Here is a 20,164-nt window from a genome sequence, read left to right as displayed (position 1 = left end):
TTTGCTGACTCCAGTATACTCCTTTGCCTGCTGTTCTGCCAGCTTCTGCACCATCCAGAAGACAGGCAAAATGGTGCAGTGTGTGAGAGGCTTCCTTAAGAAACAATAACCTTCAGTATGATGCAGAGGTAGGTTTGCAATGCCGTTTAGCTGCACAGAGAGGGGGAGAGCAAGAGGAATTTGCTTTAGCAAAAGCATTCTGATTATACAAACCTATTTAATCCTTATTTTAGTTACAAGGATTTAAATGTTGCAAATAAAATAACATTTGCATGCCAATAGAAATAAAATTGACCATATTACTTACATGCATTATGCAGTATATACTGGTTTTCCTTGTTTTTAAGAAATATTTTTATTCTTATATCAAGCTGTATTCTGTAGCTAACATCACAGCAAGCTTCTTTTAGTCACAAATTATTTTCAAGTGAGGGAGGCAGGAGGAAAGAATAAAGTTTTATTTTATAATAGAGTGGAGGATTCTCAGTTGAGATGGCAGAGGAGGAAAACACGCAGTGGAAAATGAATGCTACACTTGCCACTTTATCTTTTATTGATGAATGCAATACCCTGTTAGGTTTGAATTGCAAATGGTCAGCATTAAAAATAGTGCCTTTGTCTGACTGTTGATCAGATTGATCCTGTTGGAGACAGGGAGGGATATAAAAGAACCCGAGAAAACAAACATTTAAGAACAGTTGGCTTATGCTTTATATTTTTTTGCTCAGAACATTGTATGTCCAAGATAGCTTTAGGTTATTAGATTGATATGAAGATACAACAACCGTACAAACATTTTAATAAAACCTGACACAGAATGATACCTCATTGCGACATACTATTTGTTAGCTTTTAAAGATGGATTTTATGTTTGTTTTTGAGCAACCTACTTTGGCATGACTCAAGCTTTGGTCGTTGGATGCTAGTGATTAAGGAGCATGATAAGAAGGTTAAATTAACTGGCCACACCTGGGCATTTGGGGGCATTTTAAACTCTGATATTGTAAGTTTATAATTAAGTTACTCCCACAAAAAGTGGGAGTGAGAAACGTTTTAAGCAGTGCTGTGTTAACTGAAGGGAAAAGGGACCATACAGATTGCTGTCCTTTGGTTAAAGCAGTTAGAAAACCTTTGCTTAAAGAATTGCTTCTGTCAGTGTACCTCAAGATAAAAACCTCTCATATACATAGAAATGGTGTGGTTCTATGGATTATGATTGTGTGCAAATTACCCAACATGATGATTGCGTTCATGGAATAAAATGGTTACACAGGAGAAGAATGGAAATTTAATGGAGATGCAGTTTAATGCAGTTTTGTATGTTAAGAAGTACAGGCCTGAATGTCACCCATACTGAATACTGGTACTATTTCATTTTCATCCTCTTATTTTGAGGAATGGAAGGCTTTCCCCTTATGTTTCAGTAGCATGTTGCTGCTGACCGGGTAGTCACTGGTGTGTTTCAATTGTATTCATGTTATCACTTGAAAGCAGCAAATTATTTGCCAGAGTTACATATGCTTGCTCTACCTACTAAGGCTTAACCATGTGATAACTTCTGGACATCTTAATGTCTCTAGAATGTTATATAATGCTGATGGAGTGATTGCAGATGAAATGGAGTAATATGATTGGTTCTGTAATAGGATACAGTAACAGTGGGAAGTGTTATACCTTTCTGATTCGACCTCACCTTCAGCATGCTGGTGAGAAACAATCATTTCTGTTAATTTTTAAAGTTAAAAAATAAAGATGAATTGCAGTGAGAGATGTCTTGAGCTGTTTCCTTTAGAGAGCAGCACGTTTTGTCTGGATCAAGAGGTACTCTGTTCTTTATTGTGTAGTGAATATTCATATATTATGCTATGCTCTTTGAGTTGGTTTCTGTTAGACAAATGATTGCGCTATATATTTTGACATACAGGCACTTTGCAGTTTGCAGGAGGAGGTGTGGGCAATCGCTTAAAAATGGGATGTAAAATTTTACGTTCGTGACAGATTAGCTGAATAAAACCGTGGGCCGTTAGCTTCGAAATTGTTTAAATTTATCTTTAAAAAGGTGTAATTTTGGAGATCATTGACACGCCTTGTAATTGGCATTCCTACAGCAGGCTATTGCAGTCCAAGCAGGTGGAGAATAAGCAGTCTTCCTTCGACTGCTTATTAGGTCAGAATAATGTATGCTGGCCTTGATATATTTATTACTTATTGCAAGCTGATGCAGTGAAACACACTTCTTGCTTTATTAAATGTATGACCATTTCCTTTTAACCTAAAATATTTAAAAGGCTAATTGTACTCTGAAGCTTCTTCTTGCAAAAGGTACCTGTTTTGAGATAATAGAATTTAAGCCTTGTTTTTGCTTGTGTTTCAGAGGCTGTAGAATGTAGATGGCTGTGCAGATAAGAGTTGCAGATAAAATGGGATGTTGCAGTGTTAGAAGCAAAATATATTCTGTTATGTAAAATATTTGTTGCTATGTATTGTTTTAGCACTTACATTTCGTGATCATCTGGTATGCTAATAGAGAGGTAGAATAGAGACATCTGCTTGTTAGTCTTTCATGCTCAAAACAAAATGGCTGGTGACTCCCATTGCTGCAAACTGCAGATGAAAAACTGGCTGCAATTAAAATATATTTCCAGTGAAAGGGGAAAGCACAATGATTTTGACTCTATGTTTGGTGCCAGTTGTTGTTTGCAGAGAAGAAGAGTAAAACAGTAGCTTCTTAGAGCAAATTTGCAAGCAAATAGCCTGGACTGTGATTTCTAAACAAAGTTTTAAATGCGAGATTACATGCCAGATGAGTATTTTTAGTTCCGCTTTTGCATGTGTTTATTATCTTTTTTTAGAGCAACTAATGTTTCCATTTATTTAAAATAAAATATCATTTAATTGCTGCATGTGAGGTGCCTCAAATAAAAGTAAATGAAGTTCAAGTTTCTGAATACGTAGGCTTAAAAAATTTATCTTAGGAGGGGGAAAGGCTTTTCATGTGTGTACTCAAAGCATCTTTAGGGGAGCAGCTGTTATGGGTTTAAATGTAGGAAAGTGATGTTACAGAAGATAATTCTTAACTTTCTGGGATACAAGGAATTGTCCTTCTAGCCCTTTTTTCTAAAGTGACAATTCCAGACATGACTTTTCAATTTCCAGCTGGCTGTTAATTGAATATATAGATCCACTCCCACAGTGGAAGTCGCTTGTCTGCTCTGACCCAAGCAAATGCAGTCTCTGTGTGGAAATGATTTGGTCATGCCACACCCAGCAGCCTCTTAAGGCATACATAACTGTGTGGCAGTCTATGCACACACAAACACCATTTATTTCTGTCCACAGCAATACGCACAGAAGCTTCTGCTGCCCCAGGACTGTCATTCTCAAGATGTAGCGTATTTTGACAGTGGGCTAAAGAGATTCCCTTCCCCTGCCCCCAATAGTTATTCTCCTGATGGCTATCGGAAATGTATTGATGATCCAATTTAATTTACATAGCAGCAAAGAGCTTCATCATCACATATGTGACTATAGAATCAAAGAATAGTAGAGTTGGAAGGGATCATGAGAGGCCATAACTCAGTGGTAGAGCACACTAGATGCCGAAGGTCACACATTTTATTCCTGGTATCTCCAGTGAAAAGGATTGCAGATAAGAGACTTGGGAAAGACCACAGGCAGCTAGTTTTGACTGAAACCGCTCTGAATAGGTTGGAGGAGGTGGAGTAGCAGCTTGTACCCATTTTTCACCCCAGAACAAATATATTTTGATATAGTGCTTACCACATTTAGTCATATTTGATTGATTGATTGATTGATTGATTGATTGGTTGGTTGGTTGATTTTTTTACAGCCTCCCATCAAGAACTGTTTCCTGAGCAGCTTACAACAAAACCATATTAAAATACAACATATAACACTTAAATGCAACAATAACCAGTAACGGACAGAAAAAAAACCCTAGCCCCCTCTTAAAAAACAACCTTAAACACAAACAACATAAAACAATATGTAGCTTGGATTTAAAAAAAAACAATTGAAAACCCTGGGTGAATGAAAATGTCTTAATCTTGGTGCAGAAAAGACTAGGAGGCTGAAAAGCAGGGTAAAAATGTTACAAAAAAATAGCTAGACTGCAGGGTGAAGTATGGTCAGAAGCAGCAGGGTGCAAGAAGTTGAAGCGAACCCCAGAAACCCTTGGAATTAGTGTGTCCCTGGATACTTTGCACCGTTTTAGAGGACTCTGGACACATTTGAACTTTTCACAGGGCAATGGCTTCAGCCACAACTTGGGTGTACTTCCTTCCAGCATATCTTGTGTGTCCCCTGTTCCCGCTTGTTGTTGTTTAGTCGTGTCCAACTCTTCCCATGGACCAGAGCATATCAGGCACTCCTGTCTTCCACTGCCTCCCGCAGCTTGGTCAAACTCATGTTCGTAGCTTCGAGAACACTGTCCAACCATCTCGTCCTCTGTCCAGCCACTGGGGAATGGGGGCTGAGATTTGCCACCAGGATTCAACTGCCAGCCCTGGAATAAACAGTACTGGACTGGCTAGACCCGGTAGTCTTAACAATTATAAGACAATTGATGTTCAGAATAATAAAAAAGACAGAACATGGGGGGGGGGGTGTTACATGCTTATTTATTTGCAGATCTAAATTTAGCAAGGTGGATAATGTGCAGGATTAGTACCTCTTGGTTCCATTTCTTGTTTTTTTCTTATGGGCCTTCCACATTTTAGGGGAGAGTCTATAGCTCAGTTGCAGAGCACATGCTTTTGCACGCAGAGGGCCCCAGTTCCCTGTCATTTCCAGTTAAAAGGTTTCAGATAGCAGAGCTAAGAAACATCTCTTCCTCTGACTCTGAGAGAGAGCCCTGCCAGTCAGAGTAGACAATCCCTGGCTGGCTGGAATATTGCTCTGACATTATCAGGCAGCTTCGAATTATACTGCTAGTGATACTGAATTAGCTATTCCAGGTGGCTGACTTTCTAAAGAGGAAGAGGTCCCCTGTTCGCAGCTCATCTCTTTCATGAGATGCTTTGAACTGTTCTGTAAATACACTGTTATATTTACTGCTGTTATTACCGTGTAGTTAATACAATTAACTCTGTGATGGCTATAGGTGACTTTTTCCTCATCAAGCTCCTGTCATATTAGTTTGTTTACATAATCTGCTTTTCTAGACAAGGGAATGGGAATCCAATGAGCAAGGAGCTTATATGAAATCACTGGAATTGTTTACCTTTAAGCATGGTTGATCTTTTACTTTCAAACAGCTGACTCCCCTGCCATATCTCAAAAACAATATTTAACTCCCCAGTGTCTCAAAAGCAGTGTGCCTTGCAGCTTCAGAGCTGCTGTTTTGGGCAAAGCATGTCTAAGGCTGCAATCCTATGCACACTAAACGGTGACTAAGCTGAAATGAATACAAAAAACCCCCACCTTCTGAGTTAACGTGCATAGGATTGTGCTGTAAAACACACTTTTGACTATTTGGCAAGTGAAAAAAGATTTTGAGAAGTTCATTTGCAAAACCATTAAGATAAACAGAAGCAGGGAAGCAACCAGGGAAGCAGCTGGGCCATGAGATAGCAGGTGGGAAGATAAACATTGCAGAGAATCCAAATAAAATATTTCTGTTCATTGAAGCTAACAGGAGTTTTCCCTTCTTGCAAACAGCAGGTGGGTCAGCCAGGTCTGGGACTGCAACAGGGTTCAGAAGGCTAAACCTCCTCTACCCTGATGTCGGGGTCCCAATCAGGACTGGAGATCTGCATGGGCTATTTGTGAAAGCAAAACCCTGCACTTAGAGGCAAACCACATAGTTAATGTAACATGTAGTTTGCCCCTTAGATGCCAGAGATAAACTATTGTTTTACTTGTTCTGCTTATTATGGATAACTTGCAGCTTGTTCAGCTTGAGGATGGTATTTTGAGCTTCCCTGGGTGGACCTGTGCTCAGAAAGGCAGTATATAAATAATTTTACATTGAAGGATGGCGGCTAACTACATGTACCCTTTACCTCGTTCTTTCTGGTTAATTAAAGCTGTCAGAACTAGCTCCCGTACATAGGGTGGAATTCAGTGTTGCACCATTACAAATGTCTTGCCTGTGCAAACATTTTAGCTTGACAGACAGAACAATCTCACCCTCCTCACCCTCTCTGTTGTGGGTTATCTCCTGATACCCTCCTCGAACCATGGGGGAAGGGCAGAAGGGGAGAGGGGGAAAGCCCCACTGTGCAAGTGAAAGTCCTTGTTCATGGCTCAGCTGAGGAGACTCCTTAGGTGAATCTCACTCTTAGACATTGGAGGTAGCCAATCTTCTGCTCAGCTGGTGCCTCTGCATCCCATCTCCGGGTGTTTCTAGATGAAACTGATTATTTTAGACCTTTTATGATCTGAGTTCTAACTTTGTTTGGGGATAGAAAATGACTTCCAGAGAATCCCAGCAGCAGCACCCCAGCACAACCCTAGTGACTTGCACTGAGAGATGGACTGAGAACATGCCAACATGTTGATTCTTGTACACCTCTCAGCAGCTTTTGATACCATCAACCACAGTATCTTTCTAGGTCACCTTGTCAGGGTGGGAATTGCTTTTACATTGTTTTATGTACACATTGCACATACTGGACACACCTCTCACCACAGAAAGTGGGCTTGAAAGAACATTTTGTCAAGCCTAATGCCTGGGGGCAGCAGGAAGAATGAGTGTGCATATGCAATGGTTGTCATGTTTCTGTGCATGTGTGTATGGTGGCTACAACAATTTCTCTGGTTTGCAAATGTACTCATGGGTCCCAAAAGATTGGTGACCCATTTATGGAAGGATGTTCCCAGAAGGTTGTGCTGGGAAACTATTGTCCTTTTATGTGGTTGTCTCTGTCTTGTACCTCATACTGATTCACATCGACATGAAATTTTGGCCAATGTCATCCAGAGGTTAGTCTGAATAGTTACGAGCATATTTTCCTCATCATTGTAGGGAAGCACTGAAAATTTTGAACTAGTGTTTGGAAGCAGTTCTGGTGTGGATGAGGGCAAACAAACAAACTTATTTCAGAAAAGCAGAGATATAGTGTTGATGGTAGACTTCACTGGTCTGGTTGGAAGTATCTGGTTTGTTTTCTGGCTCAAATTAAAGTACTAGAAATGACATTGAAAGCTCTAAAAAGCCTGGGATCATAAGGACCATATTCATCCATTTGAATCTTAAGATACGCATCAGAGGTCCTGCCATTTTCCCTTACCGGTAGCTGGAAAACGAGGACAGGGCTTTTTTGGTAGTGACACTATAGCTGAGCACTTTCCAGGAAAGTCTGATAGCCTTTCTCTTTTTTCCATTTTTAGAGGGCAATTATGAATGCGTTTCTTCATTTTTTTGCTGCTGCATGCTTTTAACTTACATGATTTTTATATTGCATTGCTTTTCTGTTAATGATACCGCTTCAAAAAATAAATATGAAAAACATTTTGTAAATAATTGAAATAAATTGTATTCCAACTTTGTTTTCTAAGTGGCAATGAGAGGTCAGGAAAGGTCAATATATGGGTTTTAAGTAATAGTTGGGGTTTTTTCCAGATGCTTTAAGTATGATTATAGAATAGAGAGATTATTTACTTATTGTTATCAGGCTTCTAAACTATCCCAAAATAATGTTCAGGCAAACATGTTGGCAAAAGATTCCTGCATTCCAGGGAGTTGGATTTTCCTTCCAACTCTATAATTCTATGATTCTGTGTTGCAGAAGATGCTGAAGAGGGCATTTGTGCTCATGTCATGCAAACCAGGCACCCATGAACCTTATAGCCTTACAGTTTGTAATACTCATTTTTATTTTTTAAAAAAATCTGTCCCACCCTTCTAATGCATATGTATTGCTTAGTGTGGCTTATACAGATTATTCTCTCTTTTGGACAGGGTTGCACTCCCCCTGAAGTGTTTGGTTGGTAGTCTGAGGGTTCTCCTTGATCTTTTTTTGTCACTTGATCACTGGGGGTACAGTGGTGCCCTGCAAGACGAATGCCTCGCAAGACGGAAAACTCGCTAGACGAAAGAGTTTTCTGTTTTGGAGGTGCTTCGCAAAACGAATCTCCCATGGGCTTGCTTCGCAAGACGAAAATGTCTTGCGAGTTCCTGCTGGTTTTTTCCCCTCCCCCCTTTTTCTAAGCCGCTAAATCACTTATCAGCTGATCCGATCAGCAGATAAGCCGCTAATAGCGCTAATAGCGCTAATCCGCTAATCCTTCAATGGGCTTGCTTTGCAAGACGAAAAAACCGCTAGACGAAGAGAATCACAGAACGGATTCTTTTCGTCTTGCGAGGCACCACTGTATAAGTAACCTCCATGCAGACTTCTGCATTTTCACCTGCCACATTCATGATGCCCAACGTGCTGCTGCTGCTGCTGCTCTCTGGTGAGCATGGTAGACAACCAACCTCCCACTCATGTTTGAGTTTGCAGAGGCAGGTGGGGATCATACTACCAGATCCCCGGTTTGTGGCAGTTTCTGCCTCCCTCTCTAGCTGCAAGGTTAGGGGGAAGGCTGGGGGTTGCTCGGGTGATTGTAGAAGAGACTCCTGCTGCATCTTCTCTCCAAACAGCCAAGCCAATGAGGGACTATGGTACTTCCTTAGCTGTTTGGAGGAGAGACATCCAACTGTTCTGGAGGGAAGCATCCAGCCAGCATACCTTACTGCTCTAAGTGGCCAACCTGCCCTGCAGGACTCAAACCAGCAAGCTGCTTGGGAAGGCTGGACACAGGCTTCATGGTCAGGCAAAGTGTGTAGTTCCTGCTCCTAGGGGCCTTTACATGTGAGCTATGCAGAGGGGAAAGGCACAGCATGGGGAGAAAAGAGTGTGGAAAGTTATTTCAAAAGGGGTTGTTGAGAGTGGGGCAGCAAAGGAGAAAGGCTAGGGGAAGCTGAGGAGCTGGGGAGAGATGTCATGAAGAAGAGAAAGAAACGATGGAGGGAAAGTGGATGGGCGAGAGAGCAGAAAGAAGAGTGGTCTCTCCTAGACTGAAAAGACCTGCAACAGACACTGCTGTTCAATTAGCAACAGCTGATGGACTTTGTTTATTTATTTATTCCTCAAATCTACTGTTGCCAGGTAACCAGGAGTGATTTGTGTTGAGTCACTGTGGAGTGTGTTAATTGTTCATTAATTGTTAACAGTTTTTATTCTTATGAGATAAAGAAAGACTGTTATAATTCATTAGACACTTAGAGTGATTGCCAATCTGCCCCTCCTTATCTTCATTACAGAACCCTGAGGCATTAGAGGAGGAACCTGGTGACCACAATTTTTGACTTGGGCAAAAAATGTAGGCCTTTGTCTCTGTTGAACAGAGTTCCTCTTACCAGCTTAGGCTTGCAGTTGGAATACCAGCCTATCTAGACAGCAGGAGCATGTCCTTAGTTATCCATGATCCAGTAACCACCAGATTTGGAGTACTATAATGCATTATAAATGGGACTTCCATTGCTGACGGTAGCTTACTGAGACTGGGTGTTATGTATGTTCATATTATATTGGTGCTCCATCCACTGAACAGACTTCTGGTCTATTTCCATACTCAATCCAAAGTGCCAGTTTGAGCTTTTAAGCCCTTCACAATTTGAGATCAGGATACTTTAAGATTCTCTTCTCTTCATATGCATCTGTCCAGACTGTTAGGATCTTCATCTGCCTTCTGTTTCCAGCTGTCCTCATTAATTAAAGTGTAGTGGGTGGCTTCTGGTGAACATGCCTTTTCTGTACTGGGGCCCTGACGATAGAATGGTCTTTCTAGCGAAGCTCACCTGGTGCCCAGGAATCTTCACTTGGTCACAAGTGGCTGATAGTCAAAATGCAAAATGCGCCTGGTGCCTGGGGAATTTCGAACACTGTTTCGGGCTATGATTCTACACTGTGGAAAGAGCATGCAAGTTTTAGATGAAAAAGTGGGGGGGAACAACTATAAAACCCATAAAGCACAGCTGAGGAATACCAAGGCCTCATAATAAATGATTAGCTCAGTTTTGGTAAACCATGGGATGGAATTCTTAAGCACAAACAAGTGACAAATACCTTTCAACATATAAAGATTTATTCCTCTCAGCACTGAGCAATTGAAGCCACTTAGAACTAAAATGGGACAACATACCAGCTCCTGAAGAGACCATCAATGGCCAGAGATAACTACAGTGGTACCTCAGGTTAAGAACTTAACTCATTCTGGAGGTCCGTTCTTAACCTGAAACTGTTCTTAACCTGAGGTACCACTTTAGCTGATGGGGCTTCCCGCTGCTGCCACGCCGCTGCCACAAGATTTCTGTTCTCATCCTGAAGCGAAGTTCTTAACCTGAGGTACTATTTCTGAGTTAGCAGAGTCTGTAATCTGAAGCGTCTGTAACCTGAAGCGTCTGTAACCCGAGGTACCACTGTATTGGACACACTTTTCCTCACTTGACCTGGGAATGCTTAAGAAAAACCTGTGTGCTCTGAGGGAATGTGGAAGCTAGGAAGCCCAGGCCAGGGAGCTTGTGCCACCAGTTCTTGAACAGACCATTAGTTGGCCTAAGAGGACTCTGTTGCTCTATATTTTATAAAATTTATTTGTCTTAGTATTTTAAGACCAAACTGCGGAGGCAGTGGAAGACAGGAGTGCCTGGCAGGCTCTGGTCCATGGGGTCATGAAGTGTCGGACACGACTAAATTGCATTTAAATTGCAGATAATGAGTCTATCATAGAAAACACATCAAAGATTCCTTGGCACTTAAATACAAGCAAACCTCTTCTGACATGAGCTTTCATTTGCAAGCCCCTACTTCAGGGACGTGGGTGACAATGTGGTCTAAACAACAGAGCCTAGGGCTTGCTGATCAGAAAGTCGGCGGTTCGAATCCGTGCGACGGGGTGAGCTCCCGTTGTTCGGTCTCTGCTCCTGCCAACCTAGCAGTTCAAAAGCATGTCAAAATGCAAGTAGATAAATAGGTACCGCTCTGGCGGGAAGGTAAATGGCGTTCCCGTGCGCTGCTCTGGTTTGCCAGAAGCGGCTTAGTCATGCTGGCCACATGACCCGGAAGCTGTACACCGGCTCCCTCGGCCAATAAAGCAAGATGAGCAGTGCAACCCCAGAGTCGTCCACGACTGGAACTAACGGTTGGGGTCCCTTTACCTTTACCTATGCAGTTTTTTATGGTTCTGACACTGAGATTAATCTTTTGTTGTCATCAATTATATGGGTGGGGAAGTTAAGTTGCTTCCTTAAAACTGAGATAATGGGTTGGTTGTGTTTTCCCGGGGACAGGATTTTGGAAGACAGGGCTGCATCATGCCTGTTAAGAGAGTACATACTTGTTAAGAGAAATAGTATCGAACTCAGTAAAACTACTACTCATTTCCTCTCTATTCTGTATGTGAATAACTCATAATCTTTTTGTTAAAGTAGCGATACCCATAAAGCTGCTTATGGCTTAATTTTGTTCTTCTTTCCTTAAGTGCCAAATGAGAAATGGCATTACACCATCTTCACTTAGGTGTGGGAGACAGGGGTGCCATCTCACCCTTAGGATTGTGGGTGCCTGCTACCGCAAGGTGTACATGTGACGTCACATGCGTATGCATGTACATAATAAATTAAAACAATTCTTTAAAAATATAGTTAAAAAGACTCTTCTTAAAAACCTAAAAACTCCCTTAAATGAATCATGTCTTCAAAAAAATTATATGATCTAAGAAAGTCTTTAAAGGAATCCTTCCAAAAGAATTTAAAAATTATAATGTAGCACAGAGACCAGCTGAGTGGTTTTAGGCATAAGCTTTCGTGTGCCTGACCCCCACATTTATATTATTATTGTGGGTGCCCAAGCACCCACGGGACCCTGCAGTTAACTCCTATGGTGGGAGAGTTAAGAAATGCCGGGAGCTCTAGAAGGAATTGTGAGACTGAAGTCCCTAATGTAAGGTGTGAGTTGGAGGGGCACCAGATCTATAGCCTGGAGACTGTGTATTGATGTTTTCGTGGGAAGCTCCACTCCGTCATTTCTCCAGCAGATAGGAAAGCACCACCCTTCCACCAACAAGGTGAACACAGCCAGAGATTCTTTGCAAACAGATTTCCTTCCAACAACAGGAAAAGGCTGAGTTGTCCCAGTTCCTAGAGTTGCCCAGATGTGGCTCATCTTTGTTTAATGCAGTTCCCTGTTGCAGTGTATTTCTCCTCCATGCTGAAGGAACCTTGCCACAACTATATGCTTGTATTTTACAGATTACTGCGTTGACAAAAAATAAACTAAAATATATGCAGTAGAAAAGCGTCTAAAAGATATAAACACAATTTCTGTGGCAGTTTTATAAAAAATACCCAATATCAAATGAGTGAACTGCATTGTTCATTATATTACTATCATGCCCACCTTTCAAGAAACATGAGCATAGGAGGAAGGGAAGCTTAATAATAATAATAATAATAATAATAATAATAATAATAATAATAATAATTATTATTATTATTATTATTATTATTATTATTATTTATACCCCGCCCATTTGCCTGGGTTTCCCCATCCACTCTGGGCAGCTTCCAACAAAATATTAAAAATACATTAAAACATCAGTCATTAAAAACTTTCCTAAACAGGGCTGCTTTCAGATGTCTTCTAAATGTCAGATAGTTGTATATTTCTTTGACACCAGATGGGCGGGCGTTCCACAGGGCAGTTGCCACTACTGAGAAGGCCCTCTGCCTTCAGAGGGATTGACTATACTATAGATACTATCAGATCAGAGGAAGCCAAAGGAACTCAGGAATTCAGCATACGTGACTGTAGCAAAGCAGTTGGTTGATAGCTTTTATGATAGCTTAGCTGATTGTGATCATGGACAAACAGCAAGGCAATTGGACACCAGCTCCATGACACACCAGATACGCTTCATATTAGATAAATTTTCAGACTCCTTGGATTTTTCATTTCCCGTGGAGGCATTTGCTTCCAAGAGCATAATTGTTAAGGGCTATGGAGAATTTCTGTCATTTGGAGTTTGGATGTGGCATTCTCAAATCCACTGTTTGTACATGCTGTTTGACCTTAGTTTTCCCTTGAGTAATACTTGTCACAAATGAATCATTGACTCATACAACCTGTGCTGAATTTAATTTGATCAGCCTTGTATGTAAGAACTCCTTGCAAGCAGGTGCATGGAATTAATTCTGTGCAGGCAAGTGAGCAGGCTGGCATAGGAAGGAGAGATTTCTCAGTCCCTTCTCTGCTATCCCACCAGGTAGAAAGCTTTTTTTATTTTTGCTAGTCTTCTAAGAGCTCTTAAAAAAACAGGCTAGTAACTTTTCCGGCTTGATATATAAGACTCAATTAGACATGCCACTGTACTATTCTCCATTCTATTATGTACTGTACCAATAATACCTAGAGAGGTCAGGGAGCAAGGAAGACTTTGACCAGCCAGAGGGAGGAGCTGGACAGTGATGGCACTGGAGGCAGAGGGGAAGGGCACAATCTTGTCACAGAGAGCTAGGTGCCACCTTCACTGGGGCATCAGATACACCCACCCAGATGAGTATGGATGGGTGTGCCTTGCAGACCCATAGGGAAAGAGAATCTCGTGAACTCGCTCATCTTTAAAAACTTGGCAAGAGGTGTGTGGCAACTATTGGGACATCTTTGTAGCTTTTGTTCAGTTGTGATTTCTGGACCTTGTGATGGCTGCTGAGGTTGTATTGCTATGAGCCTGAATGAAGATCTCTTCCTTATTCTCAAGTAATAGCTGCTCTCATGGCTTTGGACGGGAGCACGACAGTGGATAACCTCAGGCCTGGAGACCACATATGGTCCTCCAGACCTCTCTATGTGTCCCTTGGAACTCTCATGTGGTGACACCCATACCTAGCACTTTTTTTGAGTGCTTCATGCTTGCCTCAATGGAGAATAGAGAGGATTGTGAGTGTGTGAACAAACTAGGCTAATACACAAAGGTAAAAATTTACATTTACTCCTCCCTATTTTGTCTCTGGCCCTGCCTACCAGTTAGCATTTATCCCCTGATTGGCTGAAAAAGATTCTTTACCCCAGCTGTAGCAAAATCCCAAAAATCCTATAGAGACATCAGCAAAACAAATAATGACTGCCAACCTATGAAATGGCTTTTGTGTGACTCATATCATATGCCTTTTAAATAATAGATTTTTGATTAATTGATGGTGAAATAAATTTATGGGAGTCTTTCTGAAGTACGTGTAAGTGATTTTGCAATTTAATACGCAAACTGCCTTCTCCTAAATCTGTTCAGAGATCCCACCTTATCCAATGAAACTAACCTAAGTGTGCCTAGAATTGCAGCCAAAACTACCATTTGGTATTAATTGTCTTTAATTCCCTATTTTTGTAATATATCCAGGTTAAAGCGGTGTTTGAAACTCTCATTGTTCTAGGCGCATTTTGCGACTGGGAGTTTCATTAGCGTGAGCAGTTGCTGAGCCTGGGATATCAGATTGAAACTGCAGTGTGTAAGGAAAGGAGGACTTTTTCTGCCTCCCCCACATCCAGCTATTCTCTGAAGGCTATAGAAGAGACCCTCGTAATAATATTTTGGGGTGGGTGGGTAGGGGAAAGACTGACCATGTGTAAAATGAACATAATATTTTAGCTGCAGTTCATTCATTTTCAGCTTTGTATTCTTGTTATAAAAAAGCGTGCCTAGAGATTCCGTTGTTGTTCCCATAACCTAGGTTGAAGGTGTCATATCTCAGTTTCTAACACTGCATCAAAGTAGCATTGACAAATAAAGAAGCATGAGCTAAAACTGCTTCCCAGCAATGAGGCTATCGAACAAACTGATTTAAGTTTTGTATCTTTTTTTCTTTATTGATCTCCAATTGATGTTTGGCTTGACAGTAACATGATTTTCAGAATTTTAAGTGTTTACTCCTGTAGACACCTTCTAGACTTGGAATGGTGGCATCAAAGATATTTGGGGAAGGTTTCCAAGGAGAATCTGAGGCCTAACTTTCTCTGTGGAAGTAATTTAGCATTGGGTATCTCACTCTTAAGTGTGTGTGTGTTTGTGACTCTTGCTTGGGCAGACTTAGATTTTTAAGGCTATGTGGTAGTGAATATCACACTTGGCATGGAACGCTTCAAGTGTGAAGCCTGTCCTGCTACTATTATCTAGTATTGTCTGCCTCCTTTGCTTTTTCATTTGTAATTAAATTTATAGTTTATATACTTAATATAAGCTTCAGCTAGCTGTTAATGTCTTTACTTCAATGCACATTCTAGTTTGAGTATGCCATTCATTCTGGTATATATGTATTGACATGTTTATCTATTGTAACTAATCTGGTAATTTGATCAATGAGAATGACGTGTGGTTAATTGCATAAGATTTCCATGTCCCCATTTATCCACAAAGGTTTATTTGCATGTTAGTTTCTGCTGCTGCAACTTTTTTTTCTGAACAGCCGCACAATATAAGAAACACTTGTGTATTATGATTGCTTGGATAATAAATTCAGTGTGAAGGAATATTTCATAGAATAAGCAGCTGGTTTTCAACTACTGGTTTTATTTTGAATATTATTAACTACCGATACTTCTTTCGATCAGTTTATCTAAATGGTTTAGATCTCTTGTAAAATTAAATGATGGGCATTGTGATTTTGTCCAGATATTTGTGGAGGCATTGGGAGACTCTTAAAGTAGATTTTGGGGGCCTTGGGTTCAGGGACTAATGACACGAACCAAAGAGATTTTGCTCTTGGGTTGCTTTCTTCCTCTTGCAACCAAAAGAAAACCAGCTGGCCTCCTAGCCTGATAGTGATGCTACTGGAAGAGAAGCTGCGTCTGCCAGATCTATCTGCCTTGCTGATTTACTTGTGCTGTTTTGGTTCCCCTGCAGATGGAGGAAGCGAGGAACCATCAGACCGAAGGCAGGCAAGCATAGACTACTGTCAGAGCCATTCTGGGCAAGGTAAGTAAACCGTGGATTTCCAGATATTACATATGCCTGGATGTCAGGGAACTGCCATCGGAAGGAAGGGAGGTGGAAGGGCTTACACAGGTTGGGAGAGACTCAGCAGCTGAAGAGGGAACCAGTAGGGGGAGAGGAGGTGAGCTGAGGGAAAGTGAGCTGGAGGGATGGCTCAGAGACACTTCCAGTGAAAACAGTGGGGAGGTTTCAGGACCTCCTGTAGGGACACCCACTCCTCGCCGGAAACTGTCATGCAGAGAGTCCAGAAGACGTGTTTCCGTTAAGGAGCTTTTATGTTGGAAGAGATTCCGAAAGCAACCACTGTCGGAATCTGCCAGCGACTGACGGAGCCATGCTTAAGGGTCTCCGTTACAGACAGACGTTTGCGGACTTAACCAAACTCTGAGGGACTTGGATTTTACGCACAAGCAGCTCATCATCCCATCACACTTGCATAGCCCATTTGTGATATTATATTTTAATGTATTTCAGTCTGCAGCGATGCACAATCTTTTTAGAAATGCCAAACATTTAAGGATGAAGATAGACTCCTGTGAATAGTTTTATATATGTACTTCCGTTAAATGCGATTTAGACAAAATAATGTTCTGTTTCCTTGAATTAGTAGCCCCCACTTCTCCTTTTGTAGTGGGCTTTGTTGAGTATACTTTATTGGGAATAGGGAATAAAAATATGCATATCTGTTGGATAATGGGATATGATAATGCAGCAGCAGCTTTCTTCAGGGAAAATACCACATCAGAATGCAGTTCAGTTGGGCTGCTTCAAGAAATCAGTGGAAACATATTCTGAGCACTAACCTGCTTGCTCCACTAAATCAGATCTGTGCCAGCTGTTTGCATACTTCCTCTTTTGCTCCACCTGTAAAAAAAAATCCACATTTATTTATTTTGAAGCATTTAAAATCCACTTGATAGTTTTAAGTTCTCTAAGCAGTAGACACTTTAATATTTCTAGGAAGTAATTACATCAAAATATGAAAGATGAACCTTCGTCTCATATCTTGAACAGAAATCTAATTAAATACCTGATAGAAAGTTATCTAATTTTCTGTCAGTAACTTATTAGCTACACAGATTGTGGAATATCTGTATTACAAGTAAGTTAGCAGGCTGTGACACTGGAGATTACTTCATTTTTATTGTAGGTCTTCATTGTTCCAATCCAGAATATGGCCACTTGGTCATTCTTGTGGCCCTGCTTTGGGAAGAAGGGCAGGATAATGAATTTAATAAATACATTATAACAGTAGTAGCGCTAATGCCTCTCTAAGGCAAGATGAGCCAATGGGTTGTACCCAGCAATGTCAGTTTGGTTTGTGCAGAAAATCTCATTGCACAAGGTGACCCTGTAGTGGAACAAGTTCATTGTTAACTCTCTTTAGTTTAGCAGTACAGTGGTACCTCGGGTTACATATGCTTCAGGTTACATACGCTTCAGATTACAGACTCTGCTAACCCAGAAATATTACCTCGGGTTAAGAACTTTGCTTCAGGATAAGAACAGAAATCGTGCAGTGGCAGCAGGAGACCCCATTAGCTAAAGTGGTGCTTCAGGTTAAGAACAGTTTCAGGTTAAGAACAAACCTCCAGAACGAATTAAGTTCTTAACCTGAGGCACCACTCTACGTTGGATAGATAGAGCCCATGCCTGTCTGTTTTTTGTTTTTGTTTTTACAATTGCTAATAAGTTCTCTAATCTAAACAGTTCTCTAAAACATATACAGGAGGCAATCTCCTCACCATTGTTTGCATGGCTAAATAAACAGAGTATGGCTTTCATTGGAGGAGAAGTAAAGAACGGAGAATGAGAGAAGTGAATGTGCAACACTTAATAGGAAGGACTTGGGAATATATTTTATTTATTTATATAGGGATTTATATCCTGCCTTTCTAATGCACGCAACTTACTCAGGGCGGCTTTCTGTAGTTGAAACCATAAACTCATAATAAAATAACAATATACAAAACCAGGCAATGTGAGATAAGATAGGGACATAATAAATAAAAATAAACATAATTTAATAAAACATTATCTATACTGTAAGGCAAAACCTGCTGGGATAAAAATGAAGTCTTCCAGCTGTTGGAAGATGGCAAAGAGAAGGGGACCAGTTCAGTCTCATGGCGCAAAGAGTTCTGCAGTTTCGGCATAGCTATTAAGGAGGCGCTTTCTCTAGTTCCTGTCAATTGTGCTTCCGCCATGAGTGAAACAAAGAAGAAGTCTGTCTGTCTGTCTGTCTGTCTGTGTGTCTGTCTGTTTGTTTAATTTGTATACCGCCCTATACCTGCGGGTCTCATGGCGGTTCACAGGATAAAATCAGAATATAAAACCAAAAAAATAAAAAAATGAAAATAAAAACAGAAACAGAAACAACCCAATACCTCCCCCCAAACACATTTTAGGGAAGTTTTTAATGTTTGATGCTTATTGTATTTTTAATATTCTGTTGGAAGCAGATGGGAATGGTATAAATTATTATTATTATTATTATGGCATAGGATGTCAGTCAACTAAAGGCCTGATTATAGAGGAGCGTTTTTGCCTGGTGCCTAAAAGTGTATAATGAAGGTGCCAGGCAAACCTCCCTGGGGAGGGCATTCCACAGACAGGGAGCCACTGCAGAAAAGGCCCATTCTCGTGTTGCCACCTTCCAGAACTCTCGAGGAGGGGGCACACGAAGAAGGGTCTTGGAAGATGATCTCAGGGTCCAGGTAGGTTCATATGGAAAGATCTGTGGAAGTGGACAGGATGAGATGGGAGGAATGGCCTCTAATGTATCCTTGATTCAAGCTGTTTAGGTCTCTAATGAAATCACCAACACTTTGCATTGCGCCAAGAAACAGATTGGCATTCAGTGCAGTTGCTGCAGGAGAGGCATGGCTGTCCACTTACATTCTTGTTGATGCATTCTGGACCAAGTGATGTCTCTGAAGACTCTTCAAAGATAGGCTCATCTAGAGTGCATTGTGATAATCCAGTCTGTATATGATTAATGCATGTGTTGGCATGGCCAGGTATGATCTCTACAGCAATGGGTGCAGTTAGTGGCTCAGCCTAAGCCAGGTATAAGCACTCCTGACTGCAGCTGCCGCCTGAACACACATATGCTGAGTTAAATCCAGGAGCATCCCCAAACTCAACCTGGTTCTTAAGAGAAGTACAGTACTACCCCCTACAAAGCACATTGAACCCCAGCTTCAGATTTTTGTCCCTTCTGACCCAGAGCACTGCTGCCTTGTCTGGATTACGTTTCAATTTATTAGCAGTTTTGCCACTTAAGCTTTTTACTGGTTTCAGAAGTTAACCTTATTCCCTGTCCCAGTGGGTTGCTATTTGAACCTTGACTGGGGGATCCAGTTGGTGCATTGACCAGAATTTGGCATGGTATACACTGGCCTTAATTGGATGAATTCAAATGCTCAGTATTTCTTACTAATTTGTATCTGTGCCCAGAAGGCATTCATTCATTTGAGGGATTGGGCACTGTTTCAGTTCTCCTGAACAAGGCAATCCAGAGAAATGAGCTACCGTGCGATGTGCTAAACCCACGTTGGCAATGCAATTTATAAAACTGGCTCCCCAGGCTGAGAACAGGGATGTCCTGAAGGAAAACTGGCTTCTTTTTTATCATAGAGTCCACCTGAGAGCGCAAGGCTTTCACTATGGAAATTTAAAGATTTTCCAGTTTTTGATAGTTTTAGGACATTCCCCCCCCTTGTCAAGGACCAGCTTTCCTCAGAGCTAATACAGTGGTGCCCCGCAAGAAGAATGCCTCACAAGACGGAAAACTCGCTAGACGAAAGAGTTTTCCGTTTTGGAGGTGCTTCGCAAAACGAATTTCCTATGGGCTTGCTTCGCAAGATGACAATGTCTTGCGAGTTCCTGCTGGTTCCCCCCTTTTTTCTAAGCCGCTAAGCCGCTTATCAGCTGATCCGATCAGCAGATAAGCCGCTAAAAGCCGCTAACAGCGCTAATCCGCTAATCCGTCAATGGGCTTGCTTCGCAAGACGAAAAAACCGCTAGACGAAGAGAATCACAGAACGGATTCTTTTCGTCTTGCGAGGCACCACTGTATTTTGGGAGCCACATTAGGGTGAGTAGAGCCAGAGACAAAACTAGAATCATAGGACTGTAGAGTTGGAAGAAACCCCAAAGGACATCTAGT

At 41.2% G+C, this 20,164-nt stretch overlaps 1 protein-coding gene across 3 annotated transcripts in view; it reads left to right on the top strand.

The window, feature by feature from the left end:
• Positions 1 to 20,164, top strand: part of TANC2 (tetratricopeptide repeat, ankyrin repeat and coiled-coil containing 2) — a gene marked incomplete at its 3' end in the record, with an annotated part of 194,571 nt that overhangs the window by 51,268 nt on the left and 123,139 nt on the right. For all 3 annotated transcript variants that reach the window (XM_083469381.1, XM_083469380.1, XM_083469382.1), the window contains one exon: positions 15,904 to 15,975. In XM_083469381.1, the coding sequence (XP_083325507.1) occupies positions 15,904 to 15,975 (72 nt within the window). The remainder of the gene's footprint in view (positions 1 to 15,903; positions 15,976 to 20,164) is intronic.

Source organism: Podarcis liolepis (assembly GCF_965112155.1).
Source record: "Podarcis liolepis genome assembly, chromosome: 13".
Classification (NCBI taxonomy): domain Eukaryota; kingdom Metazoa; phylum Chordata; class Lepidosauria; order Squamata; family Lacertidae; genus Podarcis; species Podarcis liolepis.
This window is presented reverse-complemented; position numbering and strand designations above follow the sequence as displayed.